The following is a 15,452-nucleotide window of genomic DNA, read 5'->3' as shown; positions in this document are numbered from 1 at the left end:
ACAACGCGCACATGGCCACATAACACACGCATGCATGAAAGGAGGAGAGAAACCTCTTCTTTCTCTCTCTAAATATCTCTCTCATCCTCTCTATATCTCTCTTTAAAAATTAGAAGGTGTGAGATCGAGCTTGCGAACGCGTTGGAGGCCGACGGATTAGCTTTCGTGCGCGCGTTGGAGCGCGTGTTTTCGTTGCGGCATTCACATTGGGGTAAGCTTTTGGATTTGGCAATCCTTAGCTTTAATGTGTGCTATTAGCCTCTAATGAGCTTTGTGGCATGTTGATCCATTTAATTTGGATTATTGGAGTTAATTGTACGTTAGGGCTCCGAATGGGTTTTGTAAAATATAAGGTTTGATCTAATTTGACCTCCTAAACTTAATTGCTAGAGTTTTCTGACATTGGCGAAGTCGTTCGGCGATCACGACGAGCGTACGCGAAGATATTAAAGAACGAAGCCGTTAAGTACAGATTGCTCAGCTCGCGGCGAAAGCTTCCAAAAATCACGAAATCGGAACCTAGCCTCTGTGATAGCGATGAAGGTGGGGTGGTCATCCCGAAGCAATCGGCTTCTCCCTAATTGCTAAGTTAAATGTATTGATCAATATATCAACCATTATGCATTATAGGATTGTAGATTGTTCGCATTTTCCATTTCCTTGCATGCTTCTTAGTTAGTGCTAGCATTGTGAGCTTGACACCAGGACCTGAGGGATGCATGAGATTGGTCTTGTGACATGGAACCTATAGTGCATAAAGATAAATGGACATGAAACTGGCCAGAGAGTGGCATTGGACTACGTGTTACTACTATGCATATAGGTATTGGATAGTCATTCCATTCTTGCATGATCCGAGTAAGTGTAGCAACGATGAGTTGGCACTTGCAGTTTAGGATGCTCATGAGAATAAAGGAGATTGTGACATAGAACCACAAAGTGTAAAGTTTTAAATGATGAACTATAATCTTGTGTTGACAAGATTAGAGAACAGTGGCATCTAAGACCATGTTTGACACTCTGACGAGTGGCATGAAAGTACTTGTTAATGAAAATATTGCTTGCACATGTGAACATATAGATGCAAATAAGTCCCAAGTGGATGTTGCCCTAGTAGCAGGTAATCCTCATGCTGACGGAGATTTGATCCATACTCACATGTGCTAGTTCAGACGCTTGTAATGGTGCTCTCCACTAACAAGCAGTACACTCTCCGAGTTGTCACACGATAGGGAAGCCTTAGGGTCCCGAGAGATAGCACTTTATGGGGTCCGATCCTCCCCGTTGAGATTAGATTGTGAGTCGGGCGAGTGAGCGGATCCTCCCCGTTGAGATTAGATTGTGAGTCGGGCGAGTGAGCGGATCCTCCCTTTTGAGACTAGATTGTGAGTTGGGTGAGTGAGCGGATCCTCACCCTTGTTATTGAGTGGATTGCATACTATGTAGTTGTTCGTGCATTCCATGATTACAGAGGCATAGTAGCATGTGTATATTCCATTACTATGTAGTAGCTCGTACCTAGTAGAGCGAGATTGAGTCGAGCGAGGAGCGGGGTAGCTCTTTGCCTAGGATCTTTGAGATTTGAGATCTTAGGCAAGTTGGCCTAGTCGATTGGGTTGTAACATGAATAGCATAAGTGGATTGCATTCATGCCATGATTAGACATAGTAGACTGCATAACTATGTTGTAGTTGTATTTATTACACTGTTAAAGCATACTAGCATGATAGTAGGTTATTGCTAGATGATGTTCCATGCATTCTTTGCATTTGATGGCATAGTAGATATAGTAGCAATGTATTTCTATCTACCTTTCTATCTATCTATCTGTGCCAGCTTGGACCTAGTGGGAAGATCGGCGGAGTCGGCAGCCGAACCCACTGGGAACTATATTTATATAGTTCTCACCCCGTGTGGTTTTGGGGTACAGGTACACGCGAGAGCGGATCGGCAGGGGATCGCGGTAAGGGCATAGCGCCCTAGTAGCTAGTAGCTTTCCCTTTTGCATTAGTGTACCCTCGTGTACCCCGTGACATATGATGTACTTTGGGAGGTTGCTTGTGTATTTTGGAGATTATCATGAATGTTCATTTTGGAGATATAAATGTAATCAAGGATCTAAATGTTGAATGCCTTGTGGATGTAATAGATAGATGTTACTCTCTTTATATCACTCGTTTTATTTCTTGTGTCTTGCTCTTACTTGTTAGCACTTATGGTGCTCCGTACTTTATCATGTATGTAATTGAATTTATTCCTGGGCAATTCTATGTACATGATCTTATTTTTGAGCCTTAGGCGGACAAGGGAGGTGCTGTCCGTCCGGCGTCTGTTCCAACTTATACCTAATCTTATACCTATCCCTAGAACAACTAGTTCTTACCTATACCCGAACCAAACAGTGCCTTTGGTTTTAGATTCGTTCTGTTAGTAGTTATCATTGATGATTGTAAATGTGGTCTAGCATTTATGTTACTTTCTATGTAGTTTGGTTTTCTGTATAGGTATTTATTTATTTGTTTATGTCGATTATTCTCCCTATTGTTCTTGTTCTTGTTGTTTCTGTTGTGGTTGACGTGATGGTTGATTATGTATTATATTGAATCCCCGTTCGTTGTACCGAACTTTAGTCAAATTGATCAAAGTGTGGTGTGAAGGCGATGGGCGAAGTTCCTGTATGGCCTCGAAGGCTTTGGAACAGTTAGAAGTGAGTTCTGGGAGTGTTTGAGTGTTTTCGGCCCTAAACGGGCACGAAAACGGACTCTGAGGTGATCAGTCTGCAGAAACTGCAGGTTTTGTGTTGAGTACCGGAACTAGGATGGGGTACCGGTACGCAACACAAGTACAGAAAGGTCAGCTCTCGGGTTTTGTGGAATTGGGCCTGGGGTACCGGTACTGGAAGTTGTGTACCGGTACTGAAGGCCACATACCGGAACCCAATAGATAACCCAAAAATCCAACATTCGGGTTGAGGTGCCAAGTTGTGGGTATCGGTACTGAAGGGCTCGTGTACCGGTACGCCAGTTCGAGTACCGGTACTCAGCTCTGCGAAGTGCAGAATCTGAACTGCTGCAATTGTTAAAAGATGGAGTGCTTATTTGTAATTGTGAGAGCCTAAAAATAGACCCCAATACACGCTCGCTCTTTTGCATAAGAAATCTCTCTCTTTTCTTATTGTCCATCAACTCCTCTCCCTCTCTATAGAATCTCTCCAACAAGAACGCTTTGGAGGGGATTAGAGGATTGGAGCTTTATGAGGAGAAGGAGCTCAAGAACAAGTGAGAACTTGAGGTGCAAAAGTGGAAAAGGTGAGTCTTTATGCAAATAAAAGTTAGGGTTTGAGTTAGCTCTCTTATAAATGGTATTTTTGAAACCTTTAAGAGATGCTAAGCTAGATTTATCCATGAATCTCCAAGGAGATTTGATGTTTATTGTGTATGTAAACCCTAGGGTAAAAATTAGGATTTTGTAGGAAATGAGCTCTATAGTGAAGTTGATCTCTTGCTTTCCTAATTGAAGGTTAAATCGACACGTTGAGCAACTTAGATTGGAGTTTCTACGGGCTTACGGTATCCTACTGGGAGAAATTGCCGTTTTGTCTTTGTTAGTGTTGGGTCGAGTTAAATCGGCGACGATAAATCGCGGGACTTGGGTTCTCGCACCTTGGCATCGACTCGAGGTGGGTGGTGCTATCCGAAGCGGTTGAATTTCTCTTTATGTCTAAGTCACCATATTGATCATGTATATGTATATATTCAAATCATGCATTGTAGGGTTAAATGGTAGTATGTTTTGAATTTCTTGCATGTTCCTAAAGTAAGTTAATGACATGAATTGGAAAATGAACATTGGACACATGAGAACCCTAAAGATGTATGAACCTAGCTGTAGTAAACACGGTGACATTTATGACTAATGAGTTCATTAGCACCTTGTAGCTTTGAATGCTCACAGCCCGAGTGTTGTGACATTGGTTGGCATGGTATCCTCAAGGTTAGAGGATTAGATCATACTCACATATAGTCTGATTAGCTTGAGGGTGGTCGCTCCACCTCAAGCGGTGAGCTCCGGAGTTATCACATATGGGCGGTAGCGGAATTCTCCCCAGCAGACAGTCCCAGCGGGTTGTAACGGCATCTCCCCGACTAAGGGGATTTGGTTTGGTGAGTTGGGTTTAACCTACGGGTTGGCCGAGGTGATTGGGTTATCGCATAGACATAACATGCATCATGAGCATAGTAGCTTGTTTGTTTACAGTTTCGTATTACAGGCATAGTAGAAGCATTAGTTATGATTTCTATTTCTTTCCTTACTACTTGTGCCTGATTAGACCTAGTGAGAAAGTCGGCGGAGTCGGCGACCGAACCCACTGGGAACTTCTTTTAGTTCTCTCCCCACTATTTTGCAGATCCTAACGCGAGCAGAGCGGTTGAGGATCACGGCAAGGGCATAGCGCCCTAGGTAGAGGACCTCCATACTTTAGTACTACACTATGTTACTATCTATGTACTTGATGAGAGAACTTGTAAAGGTCTTATTTTGAGAGATGAAAAATGTATGTAATGGCATTTGAAGAAAGTTGTATTTTGGTTAATGTAATTAAAAACTTGGTTGTTTGATTGTAATAGCTAGTTATTACTCTCACTCTCTCTTGTATATTTGCCCTTGTGCAAATCATGTATATTGTTGTTTTCCTGGGCAAATTCTTTATACATGTTGTTGTTGAGCCTTGGGCGGACGGGGGAGGCTCTGTCCGTTTGGCGGTCTGTCACTCCCCGAGACTGCTACCCATTTGGTCCAGTTCGGGCGCGTCGAACAGACGCCGGACGGATAGCATCTCCCCTGTCCACCCAAGGCTAAGCATCAAGATTGTGTACAACAAGTGCCCAGGAAAACAACTTGAAATACATACACAATCAACAACAACAGCGAGAGCACAACCAGTGCTAAACAAATAAGAGCAAGTGTCACGAGGATAAACAAGTGAACAAAAGAGAGATTTCTAACTATTACATCACATTCAACAGTTAATACATTTGATTACCTTTCATTCTTCCAATAAATAAACCTAAAGGTTTACAACTCTCCAAAATAGCTCACCACCTATACATCATCTACACTCATGTACATAGGTAGCTCTAATGCAAAAGGAGGTCTCTACAACCACTAGGGCGCTTATGCCCTTACCACGATCCTCACCGGGGGTGCTCAAACTCGGCCCTGCAACAAAGTGGGGTGAGAACTATTGTCCATAGTTCCCAGTGGGTTCGGCCGCCGACTCCGTCGATCTCCCCACTAGGTCTAAGCAGGCATAGGAAGACAGATAGATAGATAGACAAATATGTATGAAAGCAACAATAACTTGGTAGGAAGAAATGCAAGTATCCTACTATGCCTCAATCCGATATAATGAATGCATGCACTTCGTAGTAGACTAGCTATCATGCTACTATGTTCAACAATGAAGCCACTCATTAGATCACCCAATCACTTGGCTAGCCCGAAGGCTCGCTCTCAATCTCACGTCTCAATCCCATAGGTGAGGAGTCCCAGTCGCTCGACTCACCCGAGACCGCCTGCGGACAGCTAGCTACTGCCCTATAGTGTGACCAAACCTCCGGAGTGCACGGCTTGTGTGGAGCGACCACAACAAGCATATAACAGGCTACGCGAGCACGATCCAATCCTCGTCAACTGAGGGTACCCTAACAACTAGGGTTATCATCATCATGGAATCAATGTATTCCTATACTCATCATCCTAGTGTTCCAACTACACTAAGGTTCCCACATGCCACTCGTCCTGGTGTTCAACATTAACTAGATGCCACTTGTTATCAGTTGAGTGTTTTCAATGCAATAAATACACATTCATTAAGTTTTCATTCACCTAGGGTCCAATCCACATTTATCATCTCATTATAGGGTTCTAGGTCACTGTCTCTATCTCATGCATACTAGGTTCAAGTGTTAAGCAAGCAACACTACGCTACCACTAGCATGCAAGAACATATAAGAACCATCTAATTAAGCACCCTATAATGCGATAGCTCAATATGCAACTTGATCAATCGTAACACTTAGACATAGGGAGCAGTCCAACTGCTTCAGGATGGCACCACCCACATGTTGGCGATGCTGCGACTCGTAGAATGGAACTCGACAACTCCTAGGATGTCGCTTCGCCCCTCCAAACGGGAACGGAGGCTACGACCGCCCCCCCTTGCCGATAACTCTTCATCGACTCGACGAATCGTCGAACCATCTTCGCCGACGCGTTTATACACCTAGCAATTAGGTTTACACATGATCAAATTAGATCAAAACCTACTATTTCCCAAAACCCCCATTTTGGAACCCTAGGTTTCAACAACACAAAAATCCTTTGTTCTAGCCCTAGATTCAAGCATGGAACATCTATTAGGTACACTAGAGTTCCAACTAAACCAATTCTAGAGTATAAAAGACAAACCCTAGAGAATCACCATTAAAGAGGTTAAAGCTTACCTCAAAAGCTTTCTCCAAGCTTGAAGAAGAAGAAGAAGATGATGATGATGTTCCACTCCTTAGCCTTCTTCTCCACCAACCCTTCCTCTAATTCCACCTTGAGGAGAGAGAGAAGAAGAGAGCTTAGAGAGAGAAAGAGAGCTTTTTAGGGTTAAAAGTGTGAGGGAGAGAAGAGAAAGAGCTTCCACTCACTTCTATACACTCCCACAATGTCACAAGTGCAAATAACCCCCTCAACTCTCCAAACATGTGATAGCCCGAACTGGGCTTTTCGCAGCTACGGGGTCCGGACACTGTAGCTAGGGTCCGGACCCCGAGAGTGGCAAAATCTTGAAAATTGCATATTTGCAATTCCAACTCTCCAAGGTCCTCCCTCAATGCACTAAATGCGTTTTTTGACGCATTCGGCCTTTCCGAAGCATTCCGAACTCATCTTCGATCGATTTTGATCAAAATTCGGATTTACGTTTCGCGGTTTCATTTCCTTACACAGTCTGTGCGCGCGCCCAAACCAACCAAATAGGCGGTTCCAAATTATTATACTCTAGGTTCCTATGTCATGCCTGTACAGGAGGGACTGTCCGTTTTTACAAAGGAGTCTCTGCCCATGTGGCGGTCTATGCATGTTTCGAGGCATCTTTGGATTCGGTTTCAAAAAAAATAATACGTTTCCATTGTTTTCACGTAAAAGGTTTTACAAAAGAGCCCCAAGACGTGATAATTAACCAAAAATAACATAATTTCTTTAGTTTGGGAACTCACATTAATTGCACATTAACCAATGTGATAAGTTAGGACCTAACGAGCCCAACAAAACATGTACAAGTTCAACTTCCAAAAAATAATGACTTTATTGCTTCTGAGCCTGAATCTTGCTTCCTCTTCAAAATAACTGTTAACCCTATCAAATTTAGGTGCCAAAACTTAAAACAAGAATAGTTTAAAGTTCAAATAGTGCATAGAATTGTCTGATACAATGATGAAATAATGACAGGAGATAACGCCGATATAACTAATAAAACTAAAAATCACAAAGAAAATGTATGACTAACCATAAACAACACAAAAGAAAATAGTATTTCCCAAACAACACATTATATGGTTCATGACTAAAATGAGAAGTTCCATAATAACTCTATCTAGGTCCCCAGATGGGAAAGACCCTGCAAATGTAGAAAAGGTGTACTACAGACTACCTATCGATGACAACATCTGCGCCAATAATGTGTTGCACTGTATGTACCGCAAGATGAGCAATGTCAACACTTGGCATGGTGGGTTCTGCTATTGGCATCCATCATTCTCCCAACATGCCTTCACATAGCTTTTCCATGATTTCTTTTAAGAAAAACTTTGCTAATTGATTAGCAAATTTGAAAAGATTTGCCCACTACTAATTAAGTTACTTGAATAACTAAATTTGAGAGCTACAAGTTAGGGAATCAATCTTCCCAAAATTAGTATTTAGTTTCATCAAAGTTGAGCATTTAAATGTAAAGGAAATAAATTAAAAGAGTTCAGAAGGGAATCATGAAAATTTTAGCTGAAAAGCACATGTTAAATATAAGAGTATAGAAACACCGTACTCTACCAGCTTAAGCTATTGAAGACAAATGATTGTTTCATATAATTTAGCATGGTATCATGGTATCAGAGCAGGAGATCCTGAGTTCGAGTCATGCTAGGCTCCTACCATTATTGATTTCCTCTCATTTAATTCAAGTCCACATCATGGTCAGACGTGAGACGAAGTTTTAAATACAAAAATATAAAAACACTATTCTCTACCAACTCAAACTATTGGAGATAAATGGTTGCTTCATATAATTTAGCAAAATAAAAGGTGAATTTGTTGGTTGTGCCATTGGCATGTTAACTATGTTACTTTTGATATCATCGTGGGTGGCACAGAATACTTGAATTGTATGTCCCTCAAAAGGGTCCCATAAGTATAAGTTTCAAAATGAGTCCTTGCTTTAGGAACATAGAATTAAATTAGTTGCAAAGTTAGGAATTACGAAAGTTGGACAATGTGAAATCGTAAAACTTATGACTAAGAAAAAGAGCTAGCACTCTCATATTGATGTAGGATGGCATTAGCTTTATATTATGCTTATCAATTTTGTGTGCATATATTTGCGCTAATGCATGCATGTCTATAGATACATAAAAGCAGGGGGAGCCAAAAAAAAAAGGGACACAATGAACAACATGCAAGCTTAATAGAAGTACTATGATTGCTCATATAGCAAAAAGCATATATTCAACTTAAAGCCCCTTGTAGTTTCACACTTTCTCACTTTAGTACCTTGTGGTTTAAAGTGTATCAAGTTAACCCCTGTGGTTTCGCACTTTCTCACTTTAGTACCCTGTGGTTTAAAGTGTATCAAGTTAGTACCCTGTGGTTTCATTTTTCTCTTTTTATTATCCATTTCACTAATTTTTTTCATTAAATCAGTGACAAAATTAAAATTAAAGAGTACTAAAATGAATATTCGATAAATCTAGGTAGGGTATCTGAAGTTTTTTGTATATAATTAAACGAAATATTAAAGGAGGAAAAAAAATTCAGTGACAAAGTTAAAACTAAAGGGTACTAATTACTAAAGTACATATTTGATAAACCTAAGTAGGGTATCTGAAGTTTTTTGTATATAATTTAAGGAAATATTAACAGAGGAGCCGACGAAAAGAGAAAAATGAAACCACAGGGTACTAAATTGATGCAATTTAAACCACCGGGTACTAAAGTAAGAAAGTATGAAACCACAGGGTACTAAATTGATGCACTTTAAACCACAGGGTACTAAAGTGAAAAAGTGCGAAACCACAGGGGTGGTATTTGAAGTTTTCCTAAGTAAATATGCATAAAATGCTACTTACTTCTCTGAAAGACGCTCAAGAAAAAAGCGATATGTGAGTTGAGGTGCAGCTCCAACAAAAATGCCACCAATAAAATGAACAACACAGGTAGGCCTTGCAGTTTTTGGTTTAAGAACCCACGCACCCTAGGAAAGAGAAATAAGACAGTAATAAATTGTTTCTAGAATACTCCAAACTCATTTGCCTACATGATAAATACCAAAATGGTGAGATACTTGAGATCATAGAAATTTAGGTTAGGACTTAGGACACTAGTAACCAAAAGAAGTGAAAATGTAACATTCTTTAGGTATAAGCCTTCAAAACTGCCTCACATATAGATACCAAACTACAAAAGATAGAATGCTGCTGCCAATAATATCACACATCCATACGCCTCCATGACTACCTGATGGAAGTAGGAACAGAGTATAGATCTTTCATAAATGCAAAGCTAAATAACTTTGACCAATTTTGCCAAGTTCTATAGTTGGTCCACATGAGAGAGCATGCGTCTTAGATTCTCAACAAATCAGTCAATAAGCATCCAGCTTTTTTATGCAACTTACACATTTTGTAACGTCACTCATAAGACGACTACATCTTTCTAGACAATAAACACAATTAATAGCCTCTTCAAATTGAACAACATACTTAGGTTGCAAGAAAAATTTTAACCATGTAAGCAAAAACCTTTAAATGGTTCAACACTCAACAGCTTGTAAATTGAATGCACAGTATCTATCATGCTAATCACGATGAACCTCTGATGCCATTTTTGAACAAACTACTTTTTTTCCAGACCATCTCAATAACAAGGCCAGTATGCTAATAAGTTAATGTTCTAGGAAATAAAACTCCACTCGAATAATTTGGTGATTCCTCTTCATCAGCAAAAGCCTGAACTTGATATTCTCAATTCTGTTATTTCGTCTAAAGACAAATGAAAAATGATATAGCTACGAATTTTTAATTATATGGAAAGGCAATCATGTGACATCCATTAAGAGTTACCATATAAAATTAAAATTAATGAGAGTATTGGTTATAACTTCCTAATTTGAGACGAGGTGTTTGATGTGACACTATTCTGACAAACACAGTAAGAACATGTTTGGTTTGAAGGATTTGAGCTTGGAGTAGGAACTGGGATTAGATTGAACTATTCCTATTGTTGGTGTTTGGTTTGAAGGATTGGCATTCCGATTCACGTTCCGAAGGGAATCGAATCCCTCAAAAATGATTTCTACCATGGAGATGCGAATCAACTTTGATTCCGGAAGAGAACGGGAAAAGAGCTCCTTTTTTCACTAACGATTATTTAAATTCAAATATGTCTAATAGTTATTTTAGAATAAATTATAATTATATTTGAATTTAAATTATAGATTCAAATTTCAATTTTTATTTTCTTAAATTAAATATTAAATTCTAATATAAGTTTGATATTTAAAATTTAGTCCTAAATTTAAATTTTGACTTTAAACTTGAATTTGAATTGTAAATTCAACTTTAAGTTCAAATTGTGAGTTAAAATTCTGATTCAAATTTTGATTACAAATTTGGATAGTAAAATTAAATAAAAAATTTTTAATGTTAATTTGAACATGATTCTGATTCCGATTATGAGGAGTTTTCATCATTCCATTTTCGATTCTTATACATTCTCATTCCTATTTCGATTTTCATTCCTATTTTGAAATAAACATGCCCTAAGAATAAAGAGACGTGATGAGACTTCTTAATCATATTTTGGAAGTAAATTAAAACCATATACAATATCATTCAAAAATCATGTTGTTATAGATCAATTTATAATCTACGTGATAGAACGTTTATATATTAAGTTGTAAAAATGGCCCCAACCACTTCAATTAAATGTTGAATATGGTATCAACACTGAGACCAAGCAAAACCAAATACTAGTCAAAAACGAAGAAACATACCTCGATATCACTCCAATCTTTGGATAAACTCCATCCATCTTGAGACTGCCTTGCTGTTTCAGTAATTATTCTGTAGCACCGAAAGGAAATAGTACATTTAGGGTGTATTTGGCTTGCACTGTAAAAGATTACCAAGAATGAAGGGATTCTCTAGGATTTGATTCATATTCATCCTATTACTGAGAATGTGGCATTTCAGTGTTTGGTTTGCATAATCATATTATTTAAGATTCTGGAAATATAAAATGGATGTGTTTGTTTGGTCAATTAATTTCAAGTAATGTTAATAGTAATGTGAACACCTTTTTCTTTTCAATAATTATAATTTATGAGAAATTCATTTTCAGGTTAAAATGACAGAGCTTAGCTTAGAGAGACGAGAGATCTGAGGTTAAAGGGAGAGAATTCAAACTAAAGAGAGGGGGAAGAGAGAGTTTTTAGGTTATAGATGTAGAGAGATAAAGAAAGGAGAGCTTAGCTTAAGGAGAGACCTAGAGAGAGATTGAGGTTAGAGAAAGTGAAAGAGATTTAAGGTTAGAGGGGGAGAAAGAGTTGAGATTAGAGAGAGGAGGAGAGAACATAGTTTAGATAAAGAGTATCATTAGAAATAAGTAAGTATAGTTAGACAAATAGGGAGAGATAGAGTCGAGGTTAGGAGAAAGGACAAAGAAATGTGGTTAGAGAGAGAAAGAGAGTTTAGCTTAGAGAGAGAGATGAGGCTAGAGAGTCAAAGGGAACAGTAGGTAATAGACAGCTCAGCAAATGGTCGGTGGTAGGGAAGGGAAAAAGAGTGGATCGGGTTAGGAATTTTGTTCGGGTTAGGAATTTTGTTATTACCCTAATCCATTAATATGATGATACTCACCTTCTTCCAAACAAATGAGATTAGTATTTTGGGAGAATCCCATTCCCAAAAGATCCAACATTACAGATCAAATTATTTAGTGCATTTAGTCAAGCACTGACATATTCTTTTATTCCTGTTCGATTTCTAGAAATCTTTAAAAAATAACGCAAACGAAGCGAACCCTTATAGAATTATATCATTAATCCATTAACAGAGGACACCAACACAACAAGTCAACAAAACACAAAGTCTCTACGCAAACGTGGAAGATAGGTAAAAGTAGACTATAAACCTTGTGATATTTACTTTCTCCTGGGCTATCATATACTCCTGACCAAATAATAGCTCATTATGGGTAAATTTGGAATTAAACACAAGAACCACCTGACTTTTATCCAAATTGCAACAACAGTAAGATTTACGACCAGAATAATAATATTGTTGCAAGCAACATATAGCCGCCATTTTAGTCAGTTAGGCTGGATGTCTGTCGATCAACTGATCACACTTGAGTTGTATTTTAAATGAAATAACTACTTTGCCCATTTATGCATTCAACACAGCAATTAAATTTTCTAACAGGCGTCCAGTGAAATTGACTGAAATCAGGAGCTGTGCGTGGATTGCAACGAAATTATTATTCAGGTGATAAGTTTCAACATGTTCTATATTAGTGAGTTGCATTTCTGGCAAAGTCCCGATGGTTGTAGGATTTATTTCCATTGAAAACGGCACCCCAGTTTCCATTGCAGTGGACAAGAATTTAATCTATTCCCAAATAGACAGTACCTTTCTATCTGAGAATAGAGTTGGATCCCGGTGGCAGAAGAGTCCTCGTGGCCTCCTGCAGAAGCGGATCTCTTTCCAGGCTCTTCCAGGTAGCAGCCGATCCTCCTTTTCCTCCTAAAAAGCCTCCAGCAGTTTCTGCGGCCACAGTTGTGGAGCGCAGCGTGACGCCGCCGCAGCTGCTGCTGCTGCTGCTGTGATAGTAGGCCACGCTGCGGCAGAGCAAGGTGCTGAGCAGCGACGAAGCACGAAGTGGCCATCTCCTGTAGTGCGCCGTGCAATTAATGGGTCTCTTTTCTATCATACGACTAAATGCGTGTAAATTAATTATGGTAGGGAAAATTTAGGATTGTTAATTCGTTTCGAACTTCTCAAATCAAAACTAATGTAAAATAAACAGGAAGCTTTGGGAACTCCTCCGTATCGGTGAAGACTGAGGCGGAAAGAAGATAACTATTTCTCGCGCCGGCGGCGGAAGCGGTGGTGGTGAGGACGGCGGCGTAGGAACGAGAGAGAGCTCGCGGACGACGGCGGGCTTGAGGCAGCGGTCGCAAAGGGCGATGAAAAGAGATGAGGGCTTCTTTTCAATTTAGCAACCTCACAAATTTTTATTTTAAAAATAGCCCTGTCAAAATTTAATTTACAAAAATGGCTCAGTTCTGTCACGCACACGTCACGTCAGTGCCACGCGAGCAGGGCTGGAGTCAGTGTGTTAAGTTGAACACGGTGAACCATTCACAGTGTTCAAACACGGTGAATGATCATTCACCATGTTTCATATTTATATTCATTTTCTTCTCTTGTAGGGATGTCAACGGGTCAGGTTTGGATCGGCTTTTTAAAAACCCGAAATCGAATCCGAAAATCAAATTAAAATCCGAACACGAATCCGAGCCCTGTGGGTTTTAAAAATCCATACCCATATAACTTTAATATGGGTATGGATTTTTAAAACCCGTCGCGTTCGGAGATCCAAACCCGACCGATTGACATCCTTAAAAGAGAAGAAAAGGAATATAAATATAAAACACGGTGAATCATTCACCGTGTTTGAACACGGTAAATGGTTCACCGTGTTCAACTTAACACACTGACCCCAGCCCTGTCCGCGTGGCGCTGACGTGGCGCCTGCATGGCAGGGGTAGGGCCATTTTTGCAAATTAAATTATGACAGGGCTATTTTTAAAATAAAATTTTTTCAGGGGGACATTTGCAAAAAAAATCCGAAACCGAGTGATGAGAATAGGCTCCCTTGTATGACTTTCGCCCGATTTGAGTCGGTGTCAGTTGTTTTGTACTCGACCTTAAGGGTCGAGAATCGACCGAGTTGTCGTGTCTTAGGAAGCGATGGCACCGCGTAGGCGATCTTCATCTAGATCGGCGCGAGATGGGACAAGTGGTGTCCCTGAGCAATCCGAAGCGAGCAGAGAATTGAAACTTTGCTATTAGTTGGCCACACTCATGGGAGTGGCGAGGCCACGAGTCGATGTGGTGCAGCGTCAGCAGGAGGCTGCCATACACCAAGAGGACCGTGTTAAAGGACTCCAAGAGTCGGTGGATCAGTTGGTGATCGCACCAATTTCTGCTCGTCAAGTACGGCCGGGAATCACGAACGGAGTGTTCGTGTGAGTTCGTTGCAAGAGCGAGTTGATGTTGACCGTGGCATATGTTATCAGAAAATAAAGTGCTCTTTGTGAGACCTTGAGCTAATAGTAAGCCACGCGGAGTTCGAGGATAATGCTTTCTTGAGAATTGAAATTGGAGATGTACCGGAGTGAGCCATCTCGTAGTAGAGCAAAGATCCAGTTGTGATTGGAGCACTAGCGATTGGTCGATGCACCTATGATATTGCTTCTATGCAATGCCGGTGATCGAATCGGAGTGTATTTCCTAAGGGGATGAGAATTGCAAGGGAAAGTTCTTTATATACTCGGTAGCAAGTGGTGTTGGAGCACGTAGAGTCGTCGAGTGACGACTTGCGCTGCCACTATGACTCGCAAGACCCATGATGCACTTCTTGTACCACATTTCGCAATTGTGTTTGTGATTTAACCCACATCCTTTGGTATGAGCCGCTTAAGTAATCACAAAAGTGTGAAGCCGCTCTGGAGTGGGAAAAATGTGTTGATGTCCTCGATTGCTCGATAAGTCAAGTTGAAATGTGATTTGAGTTTCGAGAACAAAACTCTTTTGAAGGAATGGAGGATGTAAGGTGCCGAACTTCTGAAGTTATGAAGTTACGGTAGAATATGATGTACCGGATTTTAATAAAAAAAAGTAAAAATAAATAAAAATAGTGTAAGATATTATTTTTATTGGACTTTGAGAAGTAAAATATAAGTCGGAAATGACTTATGCTGAAATCAGAATGAAAAGAGAAAATTTAGAATTTTTTGTGAGAAACGGGGCTGATCTTTTAGCAGAAAATTCACAGTGTCAGAAAATTATGAAAATCTGAAAATATGTCGGGATTATTTTTATGAGGCTAGATTTAAAGTTTCATAT

At 39.8% G+C, this 15,452-nt stretch overlaps 1 protein-coding gene and 1 long non-coding RNA gene across 7 annotated transcripts in view; both read right to left on the bottom strand.

Annotated features, from left to right (window-relative positions):
- Positions 1-13,538, bottom strand: part of LOC109711510 — a 70,673-nt gene extending 57,135 nt beyond the window's left edge. For 2 of the 6 annotated variants that reach the window (XM_020234597.1, XM_020234596.1), the window contains exons 1-3: positions 12,951-13,535; positions 11,315-11,384; positions 9,390-9,514 (exon numbers count right to left, since the gene is read on the bottom strand). In XM_020234597.1, coding sequence (XP_020090186.1) covers positions 9,390-9,514; positions 11,315-11,384; positions 12,951-13,207 — 452 coding nt within the window. In that variant the 5' untranslated portion in view covers positions 13,208-13,535. Of the gene's footprint in view, positions 1-9,389; positions 9,515-11,314; positions 11,385-12,950 lie in introns of all 6 variants that reach the window. The other 4 variants (XM_020234595.1, XM_020234598.1, XM_020234600.1 and 1 more) reach the window with 4 other exon arrangements.
- On the bottom strand, positions 4,892-6,545 carry LOC109711512. Its single transcript, XR_002216628.1, has 3 exons — positions 6,507-6,545; positions 6,126-6,286; positions 4,892-5,220 (listed from the first exon to the last, which is right to left on the bottom strand). It is a non-coding gene; the product is annotated as an uncharacterized LOC109711512 (long non-coding RNA).

The sequence above is a fragment of the Ananas comosus genome, linkage group 6 (assembly GCF_001540865.1).
Source record: "Ananas comosus cultivar F153 linkage group 6, ASM154086v1, whole genome shotgun sequence".
Lineage (NCBI taxonomy): Eukaryota > Viridiplantae > Streptophyta > Magnoliopsida > Poales > Bromeliaceae > Ananas > Ananas comosus.
Note: the sequence above shows the minus strand (reverse complement) of the source record. Positions and strands in the feature narration are given on the sequence as shown.